Here is a 26,126-nt window from a genome sequence, read left to right on the forward strand (position 1 = left end):
ATTTGCCCGACCTGTGAAGAGTGATTCTAAACCATTCTGAGTTAGCTGCACACTTAGATAATGTTTGCTTCTATTCAGTGATGTGGATAAAGTTGTATTCCATTTGCATGACTGCCTATATCCTCTGACACCCTGACTCAAAGCTCTACTTTTGCATCTCCTAATCCTTTGTCCCTTTCTTTTGCAGCTGGCATACAAACTGTCATTGTATAAAAAGTCAACAATGACCTGTCTTCCCCTCTTCCCCTTTAGAGGCTGAGAGCTGATGTGCATAACCTTCATGGCTGTTTTCCCCCATTGATTTTACAGCCTGAGAAAATGGCATGTAATACACCTTACCAACGGCAGCGAACTGTGTCAACAACTGGAGAGACTCTGTATGAGATTCTTGGTCTGCATAAGGGAGCTTCACATGAAGAAATTAAGAAAACCTACAGGTACAGAAACAGCTCAATGATGACATTTCTTGTGCTACTAGTGATAATTATTTTGTGATTGCAAGTGTCTCCAGTTAAATATATAAGCTTATTGCTAAGATCAGGTCATCTGAATTTTGGACCCCATGTTCCTTGCTGTGTAAACACAGATAGTTAGGAATTGACAGACACGCCACTGAGTTTATGAAAGAACTCTCTGGTGATACTGTAGCATATGAAAGAGCAGCCTCTGTTCTAGGGCTGATGTATGTGGGAAAGAGAGAGAGAGAAACCACAACCAATAGCTACAGATGTAACCTATTTGACATAGTATCCTTGAATTGTGTAGAGAGATTGTTTTTCTTTTAAATAAAAAGAAGCTCATTGTAATTGCTGTATTGTAAGCTACCTTTTTCCAGATATTAAATTTTATTTTTCATAGCTGTTCTAGTTCCAAATTAGCTATTTTTGGAAAAAATTGAAATATACTTTTATTTAAAGTTTCAAGGAATAAAAAAATTGAGTACAAAATATTTTCCTTATTGTAAAAAGCTTGAAGTACTAAAAAGACAACAATATTTTCTCATAATTCTAACTCCAGGAATAATTATCATTGATACTTTGTTTTCTTCTAGTCTTTTTTTCAGTCTAGATTTAAAAAATCAAATTAGGTTAATCAATACTTTACCATTTTTAGTAAGTCCTATAATAAAAATATCCTGATGTTATTCATCATTCTGTTTTAATGGCTTAACCTTATAGTTATTCTGTACTTTATTTAATCACATTGTGAGCTATTATTTAACATAAGTTCTTTTAATTTTTCCTAAACAATATCATTGTCCATAAATCATGATGCGTATTTCCAATTATTTCCTTATTATTAGGGAAGAAAACTATGCCTTGATGGGGAAAAATGAATCAAGACAGAAATAATAGTTTCAGATTTTAGTCAGTTACTTCTTGATTTGCTCTTGAAAGCTTCTTTTTTTTAATGCATGGAGGTTTAAAACATCTCAGGTTTGCATATTTGTTACTCATTTCCTGTATGGCTTTTGTTTTACCTGCCATGATTTGAAAACTCCTCTGGGTTACAATGTTATAAAAAAAATTGACCCCCATCTTCATCTGGTACATTCATGATTTTACTTTTACACCAAATCTTTGATCTATTGGATTTTATTTTGGCAAATGGCATGAGGTACTATTTCAGATTTACTTTTTCCCCAAATCACCAGTCAATCTTTATTTAAGTCTCTATTTTTATCTACTGGTAAGAAACTCTTTGGTCCTGGATTGGAACCTTCATGGTGCGGCAAACTTTATGACCTGAAATACTTTCAAGAAGCAGGTTCTGAAGAATAAATCAAGTGGTGCAAACTGCCACTTGAATTCCAAATAGTTTGCAAAAATGATAGAGTCTGATCAAAGTCGATATTGATCTCCTAGTTAACATTTCAGTTAAGGTGCTAGGGAGACAAAAGTCTTTGCTGATTCATTTTGCTCTAGAGCTATCCAGAAAGCATGTGTCTGGGAGCTTCCTTGTTGGTGGAAGTCTTTGGTTCAAAGTTGCTAACCTTGACTCTTACAGCTTCAGACTGAGTCACTGTGCTTGGGATTTGGTGTAGCAATCAAATTAATTGCATTGTAAGCTTAATACCTATAAAAATGAGGGGGGTGAAGTGATATTCAACCACCTTGTCATTTACAAAACCTATTTTACTTTACAAATGTGACTTTAAATTGCCTTTATTAATTTTGGAAGCTGAAATTTCAGGTCATATCTTAATTAAGGCATTAATTATGCCAAGTTGTTTGCAAGTTTAATAATCACAACATAAAATCTTTCAATGTAATCAGTGTTGTGCTATTAATTTTGCTTTAATGACACATAAATATTATTTTTTTCAGCTTATTAGGGTACTTGTATGCTGCCAAAAGCATCTACTTCTATCTAAATTACACATTTATATTCTGCAAGTTATTCAAAATGTGTGAGCAAGCTGAAAATCCACTGAGGATATTATTTTTATATTCAGGGACCTGGATGAAAACAGTGACACTATAAGTGAAATTAAAAGTCAGTGAAATTTAATAAAATTACCAACTGTTGAACCCTCTGCTGCTTGACCTCTCTTATCATCTTTGGTTGTGCTCTTGAAAGCAAAGCTGAGTTAAAGCTGAGTTAATTTTATGCTTATTTTTATTTTTGAGGAGACGATATTTTTGCTTAGTTAAAATGAGAGCATACAGCAGATATATATCCTCCCCCCCCCCGCAAAAAAAAAAGGTCTCTCTTTTACCTTTTTTCCTCCATGTCTCCTCCCCAGGGGGAAACCAGATTGTCAGTTCCTTGTGTACTCTTCTAAAGTACCTGTCTGGGTGAGATGGCGTAAACATGTCTCTCCCTGTCCTCCTGCTAAGTGACTAAAAAGCTTGGAAATGACAGAAGAGACAACTCAAGGGAATTCTGAAAGGTAGAGTGAGGAAAGTGCATCGATGTGACAGAGAGCCTTATGACCTTCCCTCTCCCCCAACAGAAGGTAACTCAAGCCAGGCCTCTTCCAACACTCAATCTAGCAACTTTAACTAAGGCTTTCCAGGTAGCTTTATTCTTTATTCTTCCTCTTCCAGATCAGGAGTTCTGTCAGCAACACTAGACAGTCTCCAAAGAACCACAAGGAAATCAGAGAAAGTCCCCCTAACAAAACTAGCCAGGCGAACTCTTTTTCCCACCAGCCTGAGACCTGCCTCTCCCACTCAGACACCCACTTGACAGAGGCCATCAGTGAGGGGGATTCAACCACAAGCACTCAGCTCAGGAAGTGGTTTTCGTCCTCACAGTCTGGAAATTCTGTCTCCCATCTGAAGGCACCCAATCTGAGAACCTCCTTTCAACTCCTCACATAACCCTACGGACCAATGAGAGCCTGAGAGGCAGGAGACAAATGCAGCAGACCAAAATAGCAAAAATTAAATTGTCTTTGGAACCATCCATAAAAGTTAGCTTAGGACCTGCATGTTAAGCCTACACAGAGTGATTTTTTTTTTAATTTATTTGACAGATAGAGTTAAGACAGTGAGAGAGAGAGAGAGAGAGAGAAACAGAAAGAAAGATCTTCCTTCCATTGCTTCACCCCCCAAATGGCAGCCACGGCCGGCACTGCACCGATCCGAAGCCAGGAGCCAGGTGCTTCTTCCTGGTCTCCCATGCGGGTGCAGGGACCCAAGCACTTGGGCCATCCTCCGCTGCCCTCCTGGGCCACAGCAGAGAGCTGGACTGAAAGAGGAGCAACCGGGACTAGAATCCAGCGCCCATATGGGATGCCAGCGCTGCAGGCGGAGGATTAACCAAGTGAGCCATGGCGCCGGCCCCAGAGTGATCTTTTTAAAAATGGATTGGTGGTGTCCTTATTCTTTTTGATTTGTTTTTTAAGATTTTATTTGTTTACTTGAAAGAGTTACAAAGAAGCAGAGGCAGAGAGAGAGAGAAGTCTTCCATGTGCTGGTTCACTCCCCAGATGGCCACAATAGCTGGAACTGTGCCAAATCGAGCAGTTGGGACTCGAACCAGTGCCACTATGAGATGCCAGCACTGCAGGTGGCGGCTTTACCTGCTATGCCACAGCACTGGCCCTGAGTGATTATTAAAATAAAAAATTAAGTAGAACTGAGAATCTCCTAACATAAAAGCCAAACTATTCAGATATAAGCAAAGTCACTCATCACACAAAGAACCAAGAAAATCACAACTTAAATGGGAAAGGCAATCATCTGACTTCCATATGGAGATGAATTAGATGTTAGAACAACCTGACAAAATTTTTAAAGTAACAATAATGAAAAAAGATACAAGGAACTTCAAATGTTCTTAAAACAAGTGAAAATACAGAAAAAGTTAGCAAATAAATAGAAGAAATTTTTAAAATACCACATGGAATTATAGAACCGAAAAATAACAGAAATAATAAAACTATCTAGAGATACTTAATAACAGAATGAAGACAGAGGATAGAATCAGTGAAGTCAGAGACAGAGCAACAGAATTTACCTAATCTGAAGAACAGGGAGAAAATAAACTGAACAGAGTCTCTTGAACCTGTGGGACATTAATAACAAATGAGCTAGGGGCCAGCGTTGTGGCATAGCCAGTAAAGCTGCTGCCTGCAGCACTGACATCCCATATGGGTGCCGGTTTGAGTCCCGGCTGCTCCACTTCCGATCCAGCTCTCTGCTATGGCCTGGGAAAGCAGTAGAAGATGGCCCAGGTCCTTGGGCTCCTGCACCTGGTTGGGAGAACTGGAAAAAGCTCCTGGCTTCGGATCGGCCCAGTTCCAGCTGTTGCTGCCATTTGGGGAATGAATCAGCAGATAGAGGACCTCTCTCTCTAACTCTTTCAAATAAATAAATCTTTAAAAGAAAAAAAGAATTTGTCACTAGCAGATGGCTAAAGGAAATTTTCCAAAAGAAAGGAAATAATTTAGATCATCAGGAAGAAAGAAAAGAAAGCAGAAATATGTATAAATACCAAAGACTAGCCCCTTTTCTTACTAGTTCTCTAAGTTATACAAGACGATTGGTCCAAAAATTATCATACCATCTGATACTGAAGACAGTGATATTTAAATGTGGGACAATAAGGGACTTAAATGGGAGTGAAATTTCTGTAATTCATTCATATCAACAGACTATCGTTAAGTCTCTCTCTCTGACACATACACAAACACCCAACCACTATACAAACCATACAAATAGTATACACTAAAATACTATAAATAAGCCAGGACAGAATCCCAAAAATATTTAAATAACCCTAAGGAGGACAAGAAAAGGAAATGAGGCATGATAAACAGAGGAAACAAGCAGAAAATAAACAACAACAAAAATAGGCCTAAACCCTGACATCACAATGGACAAGCATATGTGTAAATGATCTAAGCAGAGATGTTATGTTTACCCTTTCTTATATAAATTATGATATATTAACCCTCTTACCCTGTGGTTTGCAGCTTCTCTTAATAATGTATCTTGAAGAAATCAGTTCATTAAAACATCCCTGATTATTTTCATACCACTGTGCAGTATTTCATGGCATACATATCCCATGATTTAGCCAGTTTCCTGTTGATAAATATTTAGGCTGTCTTTTAAACAAATTTCTTAGAGAGAGAAATCTCCTGGCCTCAGAAAGATAGGCAGTAGAGAGAGGAAAACTCTCTTAGTTCCTCTTCATTTTCCAGTTTTTGTATGTCCCAGTCCCAAATTTCTAGAGCAAGGATCAAATGGATCCAGCTGGGTCAGATGTTCATCCAAGTGTACTTAATTTTGATTAGAGGTCTAGAATCACAACGCCCAGATACCATTTAGCAATGGTGCGGGACCTAACGCTATGGAAAGAAAAGAAGTAATGTTCTCTAAGAGAGAGTTAAAAAGTTGGGAAGGAAATTACCATCTCCATTTCTTTATTCCTTTAAAGAGTTACCACAAAAACAGACTCAAAGATCTGTTTCAGCTCCTTTTGTGTCTATTTATAAACCTCTATCAAACAGCCTTCCTGTGAATATAGCATCTTTTTCCTACATTATCTGAAACTCAACCATACTTCAGTAGGCAGCTGATAAATTGGAGTGCCCAGCTACCTCAAAGGACAGCTGGGAAAGGTGAAAAGAAAAAGGCTTTTATGGTGTCAATCCATCAGGTTCTGAAGCTCTCATCTCACTGAGATTTTATCAAGAGAAATTAGATCATTTTTTTTTCAGGGTATGTGGAGCCCTTTGTGGAAAAATCTAGTGAAATACCAGGAACTACTTGATTGAACAAATATTCATCATCCTTGTAAGTCTAAAATTATCCTGCATTCAATGCTACTATTCAAAAACCATTTATCTAGCATAAGGTGAATCTGTAATCCATACAAAAAGTTGCATATCACAGAGTGAAACTCATGGTATAAATCTCATCCAAGGCCTTCATTAATGAATAAATATGTCTTTAGCATTTCTGAGTACAATCATCCCAAGGAGCTCAAAGTCTCAGACTCATTTAATCCAATTTTCTCATTGCTGGGTGACGTCACTTAATCCTACCAGTGTTTGCATGAGCAGAGTAAATATTTTGCCCTATTCTCCAACTGTCTAAAAGTCTTTATTCTTCCCTATCATGCTCTCTAAAGGATATTCATTTGAGTTAATCTTTTACAATTCTGTTGTACCTTTTAATGGCTAAGATGTTAAATATCTTCCACGCAGTTGCTATAATTTTACACTGGCATATTTTGCCTTCCCTCCTAATTCAGATAATCACTCTCAGCCAACAGAAATTTTGAGTTAGGAGGCTGGTGAAAGAGAGGAGGAGACAGAACCTAGTGAATGGTCAGGCAATTAAGTATTTGGGAACATGGTTGGCTGTTGGAATGAAGGACTCAATAACTAGTCTCTAACCCCAACATCTGGCTTCATCAAGTGATCCAAGAACTTGGGACTCCTGCAAAGTCCCTGCCTTCCAAATTCTTCTGGGAGTCTCCTCTGAGAAGGTCTCCTGGGACCCAGGAACCAGTTCATCCCCAGGTAGCAGCATTGTCCCAACAAGCCAAGTTTCTACCCTGCTGATGGTACTGCTTTGCCATTAGCTCAGTAAGGCAGGTCCTTGGTCACTGCCAAGGACAACCCTGGACTCTAGGCTCTGCTGCAGCAGCTTCACTTTCACTCAGCCAGGCACAGCTGCTCTGCCACTCAGCTGCACCCTCTTACCAGCACTGTAGGCATGACAGGTGCTTCTTACCAACTACACCACTTCCAATCCTCTGACTATTCCTTAAGGCCCAGAAGCCTCAACTGCTATTTATCTTGTGACTTGAGGGAGTGGCCATGGCTGCTGGGCTGTGGTACTAGAAGGTGCAAGACTGGGCATAGGGAAGGCTCCCTCTTCTTTGTGATGCCCTCTGCAAGAGTCCCTGGTGATTGTCAAAGATTGGTAGAAAGATTCCTTCCGTTTTTCTAATAGCTCTTTTCCTCTAAGACCCGGCATAAGTTTGGGGGCGAGCCAGAGGCTAACCGTCATGATGCTATACCTAGAATCCCAGTCCTATCTGACAGACAAGGCTTTGCTCCTGGGTCAGTCATCATGGTCTGGCACTTTCTTCCCTAAGCTGCATTCTTCCGGGAGATTCCATAGTCCCCACCTTACCCTCAGATAGGCTTCTGTCAAGGATCCCAGCAGCTTTTTGGGTTACCCAGCTGTGGATGCCCCAGTGATGGTTTCAGTTCCTTTCTAGAAGGCCCTTCAGCACTGCAGGAACTTTGGAAGGCTGCTGCCACCAGTGTTTCAAACACGTCCTGATTTTCCCCAATCCCCAGCAGTGAATGATAGACTGGGATGACTCAAAGTTGAGCCTACCATAGTCCAACAACAATGCCACCTGATGCTCCCTTCTCCTTAGTAACTTGGTCAATAAGTTTGCCATATTTACTACTGCCGAGCGTGCACTCTGGGTAGGTGATTAGATTCCCTCCTTTCACAATTCTGCTTAGCACATGAAGATCTTTCACTCCAAAGGCTAGAGATGCTTAATTCACACCACATGGTGCCGCCTAATTATAGCAGAAGCCAGGAAGGCTGGCCCAAGCCTACAGCAGCCAGCACATTGAGAGTCTCTGATAGTATCAGTGGCTTCACACTAGCAAGTCTCATTCATTATCTAACAAATGCTTATTGAGCATCAGCTAGGACTTGGGTACTCTTTTAGGTATTGAGACAATAGCAGGGAGCAAAACAGACCAAATACTGGTTTACTGAAACCTATATTCTGGGTCACGGGGAAGGGAAGTGGGATCTTAATGATAATTGAGTAAAACATGTAGTTTTTCAGATATTGTTAAGTGCTCGGAAGAAAAGCCAAGCAGAGTAAGAAGGCAGGGAGTGTCATAAGTGTGCTGAAAGTTACACACTCTGAGGAGGTCTGCATAGATTTGAACACTGAATCCATCAATTGTAGTATACGTTAGGCATAAGGAAGCAGTTGAGAGTGCAGGATATGAAGTCAGAAAGACCTGAATTCAAGCCTTTTCTCTCAGCGTGTGCTTTCCATTAGTAAAATGCAAAAACAAATAAACAAAAACAGTACCAACCTTAGAGGGTTGCTGGGAATTAAATTGTAAAATGCAGAATGAAGGTTGGTACTTGGGCTCTGAGTGCTGCAAAGGAAACAGAGATCAGAGAAGCAGCTCAAAGAATGGCAGCCTTCCTACTCAGAGAGGACGTGGACACAGGGTGAATCTCCAAGACTCTGGGTGTGTTTTGGGAGGATGGGAAGACAGACAGAGAGACAATGGGGCTGGTATTTAGATTCTGTAGTATTTAGGTTCCATTGAATACACTGAAAATTGTGTAATGACTATTTTAACAAGACAATGTTAATGATATGCTGGAAATTACATCCTGTATATGTGTTTAATCTTACAAAAATGCTGAGGGGCAATAGTTTCTCAGCATAAATGTTTTAAGGGTGTACCTAATCAAAAAGTTTAATTCTAATAAGATAGAGGGAGAGAGAGAGCCTTTGGGGGAAGGGTGGTCTGTGGGAAGCCCATGGCAGAGAACCTTCCTTGAGGCCTTCTGTACACTCCATGGCCTCCTCAGCATTTTTAACTTAGTTACCTAAAATTTTTTGTAAGATTAAACACATATACAGGATGTAATTTCCAGCATATCATTAACATTGTCTTATAAAATAGTCATTACACAATTTTCAGTGTATTCAATGGAACCTAAATACTACAGAATCTAAATACCAGCCCCGTTGCCTCTCTGCAATTTCCTTTCTCCTTTTCTGCCTCTCCACCTCCTTCAGTTCCTTGGGGGCATACAACATGTCTTGTTTCCCACTGCACTTCCAGCCCTAAGACCATGCTAATATGTGCCATTTGCAAACATAAATTGATGTCGGCAATAAGAGCTGCTGTTGGAAGTAGCAGACAACACTGAGAAAGTCTGTGTATCCACTCCTACATCACAGCCTTTCTCCTTAATACTCAGAGTTCAATAGAAATTGCTGGCCTTGGACAAGAAGGGTTGAAGTAAATGGACTTTACTTGAGGGCTTCAGACCATTTTTCTCCCTGATTATGTTCTCAGCTTCTGCAGGATTATATTGCAAATGACTGATTTTGTCACCTTGCTGAACAGGAAGGCAGCCATTCCCTGACCCAGAGGTTCATAGGGGCAGATGGGCAGGGAAAGACAATTGCTTCTTTTAGGAGTTTCCGTGCATTTTGTATGAGTCTGGAACCTTCAAGTGAGAAGTAGTTAGAGGATAAGGAAAGGAAAACTCTAGGAAATAGAGCCAGCTTTGCAATTTAGAGAATATGAATCTTTAGTATGCAAAATATCTTATATAACATGAATGTTCATTTTTATTTACAATGATATGTACTTTGTTTAAAGATTTATTTATTTGAAAGGCAGAGCTAGAGAGAGAGAGAGAGAGAGGAGAGAGAGAGAGATATCTTCCATCCCTGGGTCACTCCCCAAACAATCACAATGGCCAGAGCTGGGCCAGTCCAAATCCAGGAGCCAGGAGCTTCTTCCAGGTATCCCATGTGGGTGCAGGAGCCCAAGCACCTGGGCCATCTTCTACTGCTTTCCCAGGCACATTAACAGGGAGCTTGGTCAGAAATGGGGCAGCCAGTACATGAACCAGCACCCATATGGGATGTCAGCATCACAGGTGGCAGTTTTACCAGCTATGCCACAGTGTCAGCCCCAATATGTACATTTTTGAAGTTAGGTAGCAACAAAATTAGGATGCCCTAAAGTGGAGGCAGTGTTGTGGTGCAGCAGATTGTGAACCTATCACTTGAGATGCCAACATGACATATCAGAGAGTCAGTTGGAGTTCTGGCTGCTCTGCTTCTGACCCGACTGCCTGCTAATGTGTCTGTGTGGCAGTGGATGATGGCTCAAAAGTGCTTGCACCATGCCACCATGAATGGAGTTCTTGGCTTCTGGCTTTGGCCTGACCCATATCTTCCTGTTGAGGCCAGCTGGGGAGTGAGCCAGCTGATGGAAGATTCTCTCTCTCTCTCTCTCTCTCTCTCTCCCCCCCTCCTCCCCTCTCTCCCTCCCCCTCTATCTCACCCCCCTCTCTCCCTCCCTCTTTTTCTCTCTCTCTATGTGTGTATGTCACTCTCTGTCTTTCTGTCTTTCAAATAAATAAATCTTTTTTTTTTTTTTTTTGACAGGCAGAGTGGACAGTGAGAGAGAGAGAGAGACAGAGAGAAAGGTCTTCCTTTGCCGTTGGTTCACCCTCCAATGGCCGCCGCGGCTGGCGTGCTGCGGCCAGCACACCGCGCTGATCCAATGGCAGGAGCCAGGTACTTATCCTGGTCTCCCATGGGGTGAAGGGCCCAAGCACTTGGGCCGTCCTCCACTGCACTCCCGGGCCACAGCAGAGAGCTGGCCTGGAAGAGGGGCAACCGGGACAGAATCCGGCGCCCCAACCGGGACTAGAACCTGGTGTGCCAGCGCTGCAAGGCGGAGGATTAGCCTAGTAAGCCGCGGCACCGGCTCGCAAATAAATCTTAAAGAAAAAAGATACCCCCATGAGCCAGACTAGTTTCTCTTGCATGTCTGGCACAAGATGCTGGCCCACTGGATGAAAAACCACACAGGGATCTAGCTCTGTGGTTTTAGACTCACAAAGTCAGAGTAAACCAGTTTTGTTCATCAGCACGTGGGTCTCCATGCCTTGAGGATAAGCTTCACATCTCCCTGTTGACAAGGTGCCAAATAGCCTTGTTCACAAAGTAGTGGGAGTCCCAATTGATTCTTCTATTTCCTTTCATTTCACATGGAATTTTCTGGAAATTATCTTCCAAATGTGAAGAGGCGGACTGCCTCTGAGTAGACCGAAGTGAGGCAAACAACGTTTTCATGAGGAGCTGAGAAAGTGTCATTTCCATAGTGATCTGCGGCAACCCCCATCTGCAGTACTTTCACCCATCTTGATTAGCAATTACAGGTAAAAAGCAGAGGCTGCTTATGAATAAAGTGTGAATGTCAGGGGAATGCAAAGCTAATAGCAGAATTGTAAATATTTGCAAGGCTGAGTGGTGATTCAAGCTCACAAGATTAATTGAAATTAATCTCTATCAAGCACTAATTGGTTTCCTGAGTTCTAAAACCTTCCATTAAAAAGGAGAGTAGATGAGGCCACGTCAGAATCATCCTCCAGGTGGGCTACATGAGCTTCCTCCTGTGTCAACTCTTCCGTTTCACCCTCTCAGTGCTGACAGTGCCAACCTCAGTAATTCCTGGGCACCGGAATCATTATGATCAGAAACTTTTTTCATTCACTCATCTGTTTACTCAACATCAATTTAGTATTGAAAACTTCATTGTAGTCATGAACATGAATCCTTGTGCTCCAATGATTTTTTTCTGCTAACCATAGTTTCCTTTCATTGGCTCGGCTTGGCTTGTTTTTGAGCACATATCTTTTAAGGTGAGCAAAACAGACTTCAGGCACGGAATTCATATTAATCACTTAAATGACAGTAAACGTTTCCTTACATCATTCATTCCTGTCCCGGCAACTACGCTGGGTGCTGGAGATACAATAACAAGCAACCCACAGCCAGTGTTCTCATGTAGGCTGAGGTCTGCCAGAGGAGACAGAAAGCAGTCATATGGTCATAAAAATGAGTGTATAATTACCAATAAGTTAAGTGTTGTAGGGAAAAGAGCATGGTACTATGATAATAAATTACAAACTTGGCTGCTCTCAGAGTGGGCATTTAGCCTAGTGTCCTACATTAAAGTGCCTAGGATCAATTCCCAATTCTGGCTACTGTTGCCAGCTTCTTGCTAATGCAGACTCTGGGGAGGCAGCAGTATAGTGACAGCCCAAGAAAATGGGTTTCTGACATCCTCATGGCAGATCTGGATGGAGTTCCTAGCTCCCAGCTGTTGGCCTCAGCCCAGCCCCAGCCATAGTCAGCATTTGGGGAGTGAACCAGCAGATGGGAGCTCTGACTGTTTCCCTCTCTCAGTCACTCAAATCTAAAAAAATAAAAAAAGTTAAATCTTAAAAAAGTTGAGTGTAGGGAAAAACAGATTTAAGTGATAGTTTGACCCAAAAATGTCAGAAGACACATATGTTTTTTGTACTGAAGATCCTTAGACACTGAGATGTACCACAAGATCTAGGATTTCCACTGGAAATTACCAAGACTTGTTTGAAGGCTTGCCACAATTCACTACCACTGGAGCAGGAGCCAGGAGCCAGGAGCCAGCATGAGGAATGCAGATAACATGTGCCTCCAGAGAGCTCTGACTAGCACAGAGGATAGGAGTTGCTGTTGGAAGTAGGCAACATGGCATCAGGCTGAGGAGGTCTGCAGAGCTGTTTCTCCTACACCCCCATCTTATTCTCCTTTAATACTCAGAGTTCAATAGAAACTTCTGGTCTTGAAACAAAAGAAAAAAAAACTATCTTCCCAGTATATAGAGTTAAAAGCCTAGAAACTTTTGTTGGGAGATTGAGCCAGATACAGAAATCTTGAACTGTGTGCAGCTTTCCAATTTGGAGCAAGCTGTGGAGTTGGGGTAACAATTTTACTGTAGTACACAGAGGTCTTAGTCACCTGTGGAAGCTGTCAGTGACTACTGGTGCCAGAACTTCATGTCTTCATTCATGAAAGTAGTATTTTTATGATGGGCATAACAAATAGTTATAATATAGATACATATTTTATCTATTGTGTTTGCACAATTATTCATAGCTCAGTCTATTCCACCTTAATAACATAAAGGTTATTTGTCAAGGAATCACTAAGTACAGTGAGATCATCATCTCGACTGCCACTAGAGGTCAGCACGTGACTCTCAATGGGAATCGGAGGGAAAGACCAGTTGGGAAACAGATCATCATTTGTGTTTCCTGTTGTTATTTCTTACCATCTGTCTGGAATCATAAATGTGACTATGGATCCCAGAAAACTAGAGAACACCCTAACAATTGTTGGAGTGAACTGCTCAAATGTTCCATCTGCAAATGTGAGGAAATCATAGGACTGTGTATTGTGGCCTACAGCATGCCTTCAGTGGGGCCTTGGTGGCCAAAATACTTGAATCATACGCGATGGTAGCAGGTGCTTCAGAAATAATCACACAGCAGGGGTTGACTGTCGTCATCACTTGCAATTTGAAACCAAATGGTGCCCTGGCCTTTCTATTCTGTCCCTTTTGAAGTACTCCATACTAATCCTGGTCTAGTGGCTCCTACTTCTCTGAGCCCCACAGGCATGCTCATATTCTAGCTCTCTCTTGGCAGCAAACTGCACTAAAGCTTCTTGTGGAAAGGGCAACTGTCCTGGGTGCAAACGAATGAAGTGGTTGTGGGAGATTTAAGAGATTACAGAGCTGACCAAGGGAAAAGAGATGATCATGAGTGGCAACAGCACAGCAAGTTTTATTGGGCAGTGTTTGGCTGAGTTCATATGACTGATGTCCTCACCACATGAAGCTCTCCTGAGGCTTACAACGAAGGGACCACCATCCAAAGGGGAAAGGAAATCAAAAGAGGGCTTCTGTGTCATGGTGATGCAACCAATCAGAGAGTCTGTGGGTTAGAGAATCTCAAAGGGCCATAGCAACTTTGCCTCTTACAAGCACAAGTCTCTGTCTTATCAGTGGCCAGCAGATGTGGACTGAGGTCTTGCAAGGTAACAGGAAGGCTCCAAGTGGCTAAAAATTTGCTTGTTTGGGCTATTTTTAAAATAATTGGATGTGTGAAAATTTTACTTTGGTTTTGGCAGGCTTTTGAGATAATGGGTCTCAGCTGCAGTGAAGAAATAACCTAGGGGCCAATACACAGAGGACATCTTTGGTTCCTTTTTGTAACAGTGGTAGAAAGCCTTTGGAAGGATTAGCATATAACTGAAACAAGATAACACAGACACAAGTGACAATCATGAGTTAGGAATTTCCTAGTTATCACTGGTTAGACAATTTGTACCAGTACTCCCTCCTAGTGAGAACTACAAAAACTAAAAGAAAATAAAAGCATATCTAGTCCCGGTCGGGGCGCTGGATTCTGTCCCGGTTGCCCCTCTTCCAGGCCAGCTTTCTGCTGTGGCCCGGGAGTGCAGTGAAGGATGGCCCAAGTGCTTGGGCCCTGCACCCCATGGGAGACCAGGAGAAGCACCTGGCTCCTGCCATCGGATCAGCAGGGTGCGCCAGCCGCAGCGCGCCAGCCGTGGCGGCCATTGAAGGGTGAACCAACAGCAAAGGAAGACCTTTCTCTCTCTGTCTCTCTCTCACTGTCCACTCTGCCTGTCAAAAACAAAACAAAACAAAACAAAACAACTGTGATCTAGACAAAAAAAATACAAGATTGACAATTTTCATGAAAACTGAAAATTTTGAAAAGGACATCTCAGCCTTCAAAACAGATCAGAAATTCTACAACTAAAAAATACAACAACTGATCTCAAGGACTCAAAAGTTGAGCTTATCTAGTTGGTAAGCCAACTAAAAGAAAGAAAATCACCAGAAAAAATTTAAAAAGCAAAAAAATGAAGACATAGAAGATTCACTAAGATCTTAAATTTATGCAACTGGAGTCTGGAAAAGAGAGTAGAAAGAGAATGGGGATAAAGAAAAACCATGTGAAAAGAGAAGATACATGAATTTTCCAGGTTCACAAAACATATCAGTTCACATATACCCAACAATAATGAAGTACAAGAAGTAAAAAGAACTCTATACTCAGGAACATGACAGAAAAACGGCTGGAAACTGAAGGTGTAAAGCCCTCATGACAACCAGAGAAAAAATACAGACTACATTCAAAGAACAACTACTAGATTCACAGCTGATTTTTCAACAAAGATGAGGGAAGCCATAAAATAATATGATGAAAGAAAGTAACAATTCTATAACCAGGGAAAGCATTCTTAAAAATTGAAGATTAAATAAAAATATCTTAAGCTTTAAAACAATTGTGAGAGCAAATTTTCAATAAGGGGATACTAAAGGGTGTACATAGGCACCAAAAAGATGATTACAGATGCAGGAAATAACAAGTAGTAATAAAAATGGAAAATATGTAAGTGCACACAAATAATAATTCCATAAAATATCACTAAATATTCATTGCATGAAATAGTAATTATTAGGGGTTTAGAAGATTTAGGAAATTAAAGTACATGCTACCAAAAACACATACATTGACAGGGGAGAAACAATTTAGTCTTCCAAGATTTCCATGTTATTTTGGAGGCTTATAAAGCATGTTAACAGACTTTGACAAATCAAGGATTTTTTTAATCTCTAGGAGTTTCCTGAAAGAATAATTTTTAAAATGTAATTACTAGGGGCCCGCGCCTTGGCTCACTTGGTTAATCCTCCACCTGCAGCACTGGAATCCCATATGGGCGCTGGTTCTAGTGCCGGTTGCTCCTCTTCCAGTCCAGCTCTCTTTTGTGGCCTGGGAGGGCAGTGGAGGATGGCCCAGGTGCTTGGGCCCCTGCACCACATGGGAGATCAGGAAGAGGCACCTCGCTCCTGGCTTCGGATCGGCACAGCTCCGGCCATTGCGGCCATTTGGAGAGTCAACCAACGGAAGGAAGACCTTTCTCTCTCTCTCTCTCACTGTCTATGACTTTACCTGTCAAATAAAAAAATGTAATTACTAAACAAATAGAAGAAAAAAGTGGAAGAATGAAAAAGAAATCAAAAGAAGGCAAGAAAAAAAGAAGGAAAAATAAATGTATTTTAGGTAGGAAAAATAGAACATAATACAGTGATAAATTTCACCTTAAGATTTCAGTAATTACAGAAAAATACAGAGGCTGAATGCTTCAACTAAAAGAAATGTCACTTTGAATTGAAAAATTCTTCATAGTGTTTACAAAAGATATATCTAATATTTAAGGATACAGAAAATTTGAAAAGACAAAGATATGCTATGCAGATTCTTTTTTTTTTTTTAAGAGTATTTATTTGAAAGGCAGAGCTACAGTGAGGCAGAGGCAGAGGCAGAGAGAAAGAGATCTTCCATCTGCTGGTTTACTCCCCAAATGTCTGTGGGGAGCAACTGGGAGCAACTCGGACTAGACTGTTACTCGAATTAAGACTTATTCTATGCATCTGCTCTCCCACAATATGGCGCTGAGAAGGGAGAAACAGCTTCTACACAGCTGCCTCCAGTTCAACCAATAAACTGTAGGACCTACTCCTGATTGGAGGAGAGCAGCGTACTCAGCGTGTGGGTAGCAGAGTTGGGATTGGTGGAAGAGGACTATAAAGGAGGAGAGAGACAACATGCACCAGGAACATCTAAGGGGAACATCTATCTGAAGAAACACCTGTGCAGCCCCCGAGAGAGCCGGCCGGCGGTGTGCCGCTCCCCTGCGGAAGTGGGGAAAGTGGCAGGGGGAACCGCCCCTCCATGGAGGTGGAGGGATGGTAGCCAACCCGGGAAGAACCAGCAGCAAACCCGGGGAGGGCCGAGCAGACAAAAGAACAGCACAGGGTCCTGTGTTGTTCCTCCATGAAGACAGGGAGCGACAATGTCCAAAACGGCCGAAGTTGGGCCAATCAGAAGCCAGGAGCCAGGAGCCAGGAACTTCTTCTGAGTCTTCCACGTGGGTGCAGGGGCCCAAGTACTTCGGCCATCTTCTGCTGCTTTCCCAGGCCATAGCAGAGAGCTGGATCAGAAGTGGAGAAGCTGGGTCTCAAACCAGTGTCCACGTGGGATGCTGGCACTGCAGGTGGCAGCTTTACATACTATGCCATAGCGCCGGCCTCAGTGCAAATTCTTACTAAAAGAATGCTGGTATACATTTCTTAAAATAAAAATAAAGGCATTCTGAGAAATAAAGATACTTCATAATGATAATAATATAGTTAGTCACGAATGTATAACTGTTGTAAATTTGTGTGCTTCTGAAACACATGGCCTAAAATAGAGGCAACAAAAAGTGAGAGAATTTCAGTGAGAAATCTAGAGACTTACAGTTATGGTACGGAATTTTAACACCACTGGCTTTACAGATCAACAAATGGCTAAAGTTATAGAGGAGTTGAACAAAACAATAAATAAAATTGAACTCTCTTAATACAAGAACAAAAAAATCCAACAAGCATAGAATTTTTAGTCTTTTTGCGTACACATGGAATGTTTATAAAAATAATGAGCCATCGGCAAGTGTCAAATTTTAAAGATGTCAATCACACAGAATTTGTTCTCTAATGGAAATGCAGTTAAACTAGAGAGAACCCACTTTAAATAAGTAAAATATTGAGGCAGGTGTTTGGACTATGGGATAAGGACCAGTTGGGATACCCTAGTCCCAGATCAGGGTGCCTGGAATGAGTCCCAGCTGTATCTCCCCTTTCCGGCTTTATCCTAATGTGCACCCTGGCAGGTAGCAGGTGATGGCTCATGTAAGTGGGTCCTTGCCACCCAGGTGAGAAACCTGCATTGAGTTCCCAGCTCCTGGCTTCAGCCTGACCCATCCCTAGCCACTCCAGGGGTCTAGGAAGTGAAAGAATAAGACTCTCTCTCCTCTCTCTCTCTTTCTCTCTCTCAAATGAAAAAAGTAAAAAGTCTTCCATTTTAAAAACAAAATATCTAAAAAATGTTCATATATTTGAAAATCAGGATATATAATTTAAAATAACTCATGGGTAAAACAACAAGCCTTAATTAAAATTAGAAAATATTTAAAACTGAATACTACATAGTAAACCTTGAAATGCAGTTAAAGTAGTATTTAGAAGGAAATTTATAGAGTTAAATGCACATATTAGAAAACTGGATCCAGCCACAAATTTTTAAAATACCTAACAACCAAATTAAGTGTATCCAGGAGCACAGGCTTCATTTAACATTAAATACCAATCACATTAACAGATTAGAAGAGGAACAACATATCTTCTCAGCAGATGAGGAAAAGAATTTGATAAAATGCAACAGCCACTTACTCTTAGTGAATTAGCAAAAGAGAAGGAGAATGCCTGCTGTGGCCACTCTTATTTGACATCACCCTGGAGGTCCAGCCAGGGCAGTAACATAAATATAAGTGATAAAAGAATTAAAAAGGAAAAATTTAATCATTATTTGAAGATTACATGATTGTGCATGCAAAAATTTTTTTTTAAAACCCAAATAATTAAACTTAAGAAATAAGCTCAGGAAACATAGTAAAAATAAGCATGTAAAAATTCTTTATATCTGCAATGAATCACATGAAAACAAAAAAGCTACTTGGGCTAAATCAAGTCGAATATATGTAAGACTTAAATTGTAAAAATTATAAAACTATGAAAGTCATTAAAAAGGCTAGATAAGTGGACATATTATACAAATGTCATTCTCCAAATTATTTTATCAATGCAATTATAATGAAAATCTCAATAGATTGTTAACACATGGTGTATATGTGTGTGTGTATAAATTGATAAGCTAAGTCTAAAATGTATGTAGGGACCAAGAATAGCCACAGAACTCTTAAAATAATAATGTCAAAGAACTTGCTCCTTATGGCACTATGACATTTTAAAGCATTGTGTTTGAGATTGTTATTGTTCCAGAAATAACTAAATTGACCAAGGGAGCAGAACAGAGGTCCCAGAAACCTATGAAAAGGATGTAAAAAAAAAATAGTTCTAAGAAAACTCGGTATCTTATAAAATGAGTGACACTAGATACCTACCTTATATCACATTTTAACAAGTCAGCTATAAATGGGCCAAAGATGTCAATATGAAAGGCAAAACTATATTTTAGAGATATATTTATTTATGTTTATTTAGTTTGAAAGGCAGAGTGTGAGAGAGAGGGAGGGTACCTCCATCCAACAGTTCACTCCCCAAATGCCCGCAACAGCTAGGGCTGGGCTGGCAAAAGCCAGAGGCCAGAAATTCCATCCAAGTCTCCCATGTAGGTAGCAGGGGCCATTATTCACTGCCTCGGGATGCACATTAACAGGAAGCTAGATTGGAAGCAGAGGTGGGATTCAACCACAGGTACTCCGATATGATTTGCTGTCATCCTAAGTGATGGTACCCCCAAGCCTGCCCCAACATTGGAGTTATAAAGTTTATAAACCTATATCTCTTTGAATTCAAAAAGATTGATTAATTAAGAACTGTGGTTCATCAAATGATCTCATAAAGAAGGTAACAGTTAAGAACAAAATCCCAGAGGGTATATGCAATATATGAGTGTGACTGACAGAGATCATAAATAAGAGTATGTACTTTTTCAAATCCCATAAGTTAAGTTTAAAAATAAAACAAAAAATTATGAAAGACTAAAATACACTTACATAGAGGATATCTGAATGGCATACAAGTATGCTTTACAATGTTCACTGAAAATGGAATTAAAAGGTAAGTTATTTTGGCACAAAATTTTTTGAAATCCACACATATTAGAAGTCTTTGAAAAGTTCATAGAAAATGCATATTATGAAGAACTATGCATGCCATCACATGAGAATCAATTCTGATCATGTTGTCCCAGCTCCTGGACAAATCTATCTCCGTGGATTTGGAGTGTCAAAGAACATCTAGATTGGGAACATGAGCCCTGGGTGTCAGGGAACTCAGCTGTTTTCTCTAATTGGCTTCTAGTGTTTCCTATTTAAAAATTTCCCCATTGCTCGCTGACTTCCTGCTAACCTCCCTCAGTTACAAAAAATCATTGCCTCTCCAAGTGCCTGTAAAAGAAAACCATCTGTAGCCTAAAAAAGTAGAAGAGGATAAGACATGGATTTCTTTCTATATCCTAGAACCTCATGGCAGAGCCAGCATCAAGTGCAAAGGATATAGACAGGGGCCCACAACATGTTGACTGATAGGGAGTAGTTGGTAGGTCAAATCCGAGAGTGTTATGTAGAGAAAGAATACGACAATGAAATATTACAATTCTTGGAATTATTAAAACTGCCTCAAACAGGGAGATCTTTTATTACATTTATTGGTCTTACCTGCCACTCACTGAATTCACTATGCATTCCAGCTGACAGCTGCAGTGGATTTGAAGTGGAAATTAGAGGCATTGAACTCTACTTGTAGTATTAGTTATAGCCCTACCAGATTAACAGGTGACTAAGAGTATAGAAGGGGCTGGTGCCATGGTGTAGTGGATAAAGCCATGGCCTGCAGTGCTGGCATCCCACATGGGCACCGGTTCAAGTCCCAGCTGCTCCACTTCCAATCTAGCTCTCTGCTATGGCCTGGAAAGAAGTATCTTGAAGATGGCCCAAGTGCTTGGGCCCCTGCACCCAAGTGGTAGATCCCAAAGAAGCTCTTGACTCCTGGCTTTGGATTGGCACAGCTCTTGCAGTTGTGGCTATCTGGGTAATAAACCAGCGGATGGAAGACTCTCTCTGCCTCTCTGTAACTCTGCCTTGCAAATAAGTAAATATATCTTAAAAAAAAAGAGTATAGAGGATTTAGAATTCAAGACTCATGTTCTTATTGAATGCTATGTATTTTTTTAAAAATATTTATTTGAAGGCAGAGTTACAGAGAGGCAGAGGCAGAGAGAAAGGGAGATTTTCCATTAGCTGCTTCACTCCCCAAATGGCCACAATGGAGCTGGGCCAAACTGAAGCCGGGAGCCAGGAGCTTCTTCCAGCTCTCCCACATGGGTGCAGGGGCCCAAGGATTTGGACCACCTTCCTCTGCTTTTCCTGACACATTAACAGGCAGCTGGATCAGAAGTGGAGCAGCCAGGACTCGAACTGTTGCCCATATGGGATGGGCCACTTGCAGTAGCCAGCTTTACCTGCTACGCCACAGTGCTGGCTCCACTATGTCATTTTTTTTTTTTTTTTGACAGGCAGATGGACAGTGAGAGAGAGAGAGAGAGAGACAGAGACAGAGACAGAGAGAAAGGTCTTCCTTTTTCCGTTGGTTCACCCCCCAATGGCCGCTGCAGCCAGCGCTGTGCTGATCCGAAGCCAGGAACCAGGTGCTTCTCCTGATCTCCCATGTGGGTGCAGGGCCCAAGCACTTGGGCCATCCTCCACTGCACTCCCGGGCCACAGCAGAGAACTGGACTGGAAGAGGGGCAACTGGGACAGAACCACTGCCGCGACCGGGACTAGAACCCGGTGTGCCGGCGCCGCAGGCAGAGGATTAACCTATTGAACCACGGCACCGGCCGCTATGTTATTTTTAAGTATAAAATTAGGAATGGTGAGTTTAAAAGCCTTTAAAATGAACAGGTGGCTACTCTACCTAAATGTACTCTAATCATTCCCTTAAATCCCAAATTCACATGTGTTTTCTTGCTTGGTAGACAATTCACAAGAGGGTGGGACACTGAGCAACCATCTCTTTGAGCAGTCGTGTGATTTTGGCAGCTGCTTCTGCTCTCCACATTTCCCAAGGATTCTGCAGAGCCAAGAGTATCTGCCAAGAGGAATCAAAATGCTGCTGACGACCAGGAATTGGATTTGTTACAAGTGGAGGTGTTCCAGCTCTCTGAATTTGCCAACTCCATTGTTAGTGGCATGTGATAAATGGATTGAGTGCATCTGTCCTCATGAGCTGATGAAGATCCAAATAGCTTTTTAAAAATGATGGGAAGCCAAGCTTCCCTGGCTAAGCCTTGGGGAGTGTGTATCAGCCTACAACCAAACCTGAAAAACAAAGAAATAGATGAAAAGAGGCATTTTCCAGGGATTTCTTCTTTTCAAGGCAGAAGTAACAGCTCTTTCATTTGATTGGCTAGGACATGTTATCTTTGGAACTATCAGGGGAAAGAGTTAGAAATATCATTCCAGGGCACAGAGGAAGGATTCCAGGAAAATGACACCATTAAAACTAACATGTGTGTGGGCATTTGACCTAGTGGTCATCTGCTTGTTGGGACATTCGTATCCCATATCAGAGTGGTGGGTTTCAGCCTTGGCTCCACTTTTCTTCACGTGGACTCCAGTTTCCTGCTAATGCCCCTGGGAGGCAGCAGGTGCTGGCTCCAGGGGTTGGATTCCTGCCACCTCCATGGGAGACCTGAACTGCATTCCCAGCTCCCTGTTTTGACCTTGTCCAACCCCATTGCAGGCATCTGGGGATTAAACCAGTGAATGGGAGTGCTCTTTCTGTGTATCTCTGCCTCTCTCTGTCTTTATCTATCTATTTTTTTTTTTTTTTTTTTTTTTGGTCAGGCAGAGTTAGACAGTGAGAGAGAGAGACAGAGAGAGAGTTACAGACAGTGAGAAAGACAGAAAGGTCTTCCTTCCCGTTGGTTCACTCCCCTAATGGCTGCTATGGCCAGCGCTGTGCCGATCCGAAGCCAGGAGTCGGGTACTTCCTCCTGGTCTCCCATGTGGGTGCAGGAGCCCAAGCACTTGGGCCATCCTCCACTGCCCTCCCAGGCCACAGCAGAGAGCTGGACTGGAAGAGGAACAACCGAGACTAGTACCCGGCACCCCAACCGGGACTAGAACCTGGGGTGCAGGCACTGCAGGTGGAGGATTAACCAAGTGAGCCATGGCGCTGGCCTTTATCTATCATCTTTATCTTTCTCTCCCTCTATTTCTCTGCCTCAAAACAAACAAAAAAATATGCTTAAAGAAATCCACTTGAGGCTTCTTGATGATGATTGTTTATTGTTACAGTTTGGGGACTTTTTTCTTGATTCTCCCCACCTCTAACTGGTAATGGATTGTTTAAGGGAACAAACTTTGCACTTTCAGCTATTCAAAGAGGACCAAAAAATTACAACTGGTGCTTTAAAATGCTTCGGGGGAGAAAAATCACACAAGCGACATGCGTAGTTTTTATAACACATAAAAGAATCACTTGTAATTCCAGTGTACAGCTGTAAACACTTGATTTTGGTTATATCCTTCCATTTTCTACTTACTTTGTGCTTATTTTTATTATTATTTTATTTTATTTGAAAGGTAGAGTTACAGAGAGAGAGGGAGCGAGAGCCACTGGTTTATTCCCCGGTGAAAATGGCTGCCACAGCTGGGGCTGGGCCAGGCCACATACAGGAACCTGGAACTCTGTCCTGGTCTCCCACTTGGGTGCCGGGGCCAAGCACTTGGGTCATTTTCCACTTTGGTCCTAGGCACATTAGTAGGGCACTGGATCGGAAGTGGAGCAGCCAGGACTCCAACCAGTGCCCATAGGGGATGTCAGCTTTGCAGGCAATGGATTAACCCACTATACCGTAACGTCAGGCCCCTATTTTTTGCTTATTTTTTTGTCTTAGTTGTCTCTACATGAAGACATGTATACAATTGTGTGCATGTGTGTGTGGGGGAGGGATATGTGTGTATACACAATTACTAAGTACAGTGGTCTATGCTTGGTCCTTATCTTAAATGGCTTGCCGGCAGCACCTGGCACAGATGATCATCTTCCTCCTTGAGATTGTTTTCTCTCTTAGATCCCAAGACCTCATACTGTCTGGAATTTTCCTTCTGCATCACTAATCCTTCTCTCTCAGTCTCCTTTTCTGATTATCCCTTCCCAAAGTTCAACCCTTGGGCTCCTTGGACCCACACTCCTGAGACTCTCTTCTAAACATCAGTCTACCTGCTGAGAACTCCCACACACACATCTCCCGCACTGATTCCCATCTGAACTCCAGACACATCTCTACCTCCGTCTCCTCTCAGAAGTCTAACGGGCATCTTCCAAGCGTCGGAATGCCCGGATCCTGGCAAGCCACTCCCCACTACCAAATGCTTTTTCATGCCATCCCAATAAATAGTCGCTCTAAACTTCCAGTCGCACAGGGCAGAATGTTGCTGCCATCTTGATTCTTCATTGTTTTTCCCCACACCACATCATCCATTCCATCAGCAGCCCTGTTTTTCACTATTCCCCTCTACTACCACTCTGCTCCAAATCACCATGATTTTTTGCCTGAATCACTAAAGCAGTCTCCAAGAAGAGTCTTCCCATTTTTGCCTTTTGTCCATCCCAAGACTGAGTGATCTTTCTAAAACTACAATCAGATCACATCATTCTCCTTTTCAGAACATGGCAATGGCCTCCTGCTCACCCAGAGGAAAGCCAAAGCCCTTAAAACAGCCTATAAACAGTTTGCGTGCCTTAATTTTTTCATTTAGAAATAGAAACATAGGAGGCAACATAGTGGTGATGAAGAGCATGTGGCAAGGGTCTGATTGTGTTCAGAGCCTTACTCCAATGCTTAGCTGTGTGACACTGGGCAACTTACTTAACCTCTCAGTGTCCAAACTCCCTCATCTGTAAAGTAGGACAATTCTAACACTTATCTCATAGGGTTATCATGGGGCGGCATTACGGAGTAGTGGGTAAAGCTGCCGTCGGCAACACCACCATCCCAAATGGGCACCAATTTTTGTCCTGGCTATTCCAATTCCAATCCAGCTCCCTGCTAATAGTCTGGGAAAAGCAGCAGAAGATGGCCTGAGTACTTGAGCCCTGGCCTGAGTACTTGAGCCCCTGCTACCCATGTGGGAGACCTGGAAGAAGCTGCTGGCTCCTGTCTTCGGCCTGGCCCACCACTCGCTGTTGCAGCCAACTGGGGAGTGAACCAGCAGATCAAAGATCTCTCTCTCTCTCTCTCTCTGCATCTCCCTCTTTCTCTTTCTAACTCTGACTTTTAAATAAATATTTTTAACATGTAGAATTGTCACAGGGATTAATGAATTAATATTTGTGATGTGCTTTACAGTAGTGCTGACATGTAGTGAATATCATAATCGTTGAAAAATTTTAGGGGCTGGCACTGTGGCATAGTGGGTAAAGCCTCCACCTGTAGTGCTGGCATCCCATATGGGCACCAGTTCGAGTCCCAACTGCTCCACTTCTGATCCAGCACCCTACTAATGTGCCTGGGACAAAAGTGTTAAATGGCCCAAGTTCTTGAGCCCCTGCACCCACATGGGAAACCCAGAAGATGCTCCTGGCTCCTGGCTTCGGATTGGTGCAGCTCCAACAGTCTCCAACAGTGCAGCCATCTGGGGAGTGAACCAGCAGGGAAAACATTTCTCTCTCGCTCGCTCTCACTCTCACTCTCGCTCTCTTGCTCTACCTCTCTGTAACTCTGCCTTTCAAATAAAATAAATAAATCTTAAAAAAAAGAAAGACTTTAAATTGACACTTTGTGTTATTAGCAAAAGATTTTATGATAGTCTATGTGGGCAGAAAAAACAAACACACACACACACACAACCTCCTGAAATGGACATTTGACTTAAATGTCAAGTTCAACAATCATGTAGCTGCTAGGAACTCCTTTGCGGATGTGAGAGGAGAAATAATACAATTATGAATGACAAACATATTGTTTCACAGTATTTACAAGAGTAAAGAGTGTGTGAATGAACTGTGCCCTCCTAAAAGATTATAGTAATTCTTGTCCAATAATACTTTTCCTCACTTTTTGTTTTATTTTAAAAGAAAATTGGCCCTGAAACACCATCCAGACAAGAATCCAGATGATCCCATTGCTGCTGAAAAGTTTAAAGAAATCAACAACGCCCACACAATACTGACGGACATGTCGAAGAAGAACATATATGACAAGTATGGATCACTGGGCCTCTATGTGGCTGAGCAATTTGGAGAAGAAAATGTGAACACCTACTTTATGCTCTCAAGCTGGTGGGCAAAGGTGAATCAGAATTTTTTTCTTCCTTCAAGACAATTTCCAGGAAGACCATGATAGTCACTCTTTTAGACTCCA

At 41.8% G+C, this 26,126-nt stretch overlaps 1 protein-coding gene across 1 annotated transcript in view; it reads left to right on the top strand.

Annotated features, from left to right (window-relative positions):
* DNAJC5B (DnaJ heat shock protein family (Hsp40) member C5 beta) overlaps nucleotides 1–26,126 on the top strand; it is a 56,804-nt gene that overhangs the window by 12,677 nt on the left and 18,001 nt on the right. Inside the window, exons 2-3 of the mRNA XM_051843820.3 lie at nucleotides 310–437; nucleotides 25,841–26,054. Of these exons, the coding sequence (XP_051699780.1) occupies nucleotides 319–437; nucleotides 25,841–26,054 (333 nt within the window). The 5' untranslated portion in view covers nucleotides 310–318. The remainder of the gene's footprint in view (nucleotides 1–309; nucleotides 438–25,840; nucleotides 26,055–26,126) is intronic.

Source organism: Oryctolagus cuniculus, chromosome 6 (assembly GCF_051225735.1).
Source record: "Oryctolagus cuniculus isolate XC-2025 breed Fujian yellow rabbit chromosome 6, ASM5122573v1, whole genome shotgun sequence".
In the NCBI taxonomy this organism is placed as follows: domain Eukaryota; kingdom Metazoa; phylum Chordata; class Mammalia; order Lagomorpha; family Leporidae; genus Oryctolagus; species Oryctolagus cuniculus.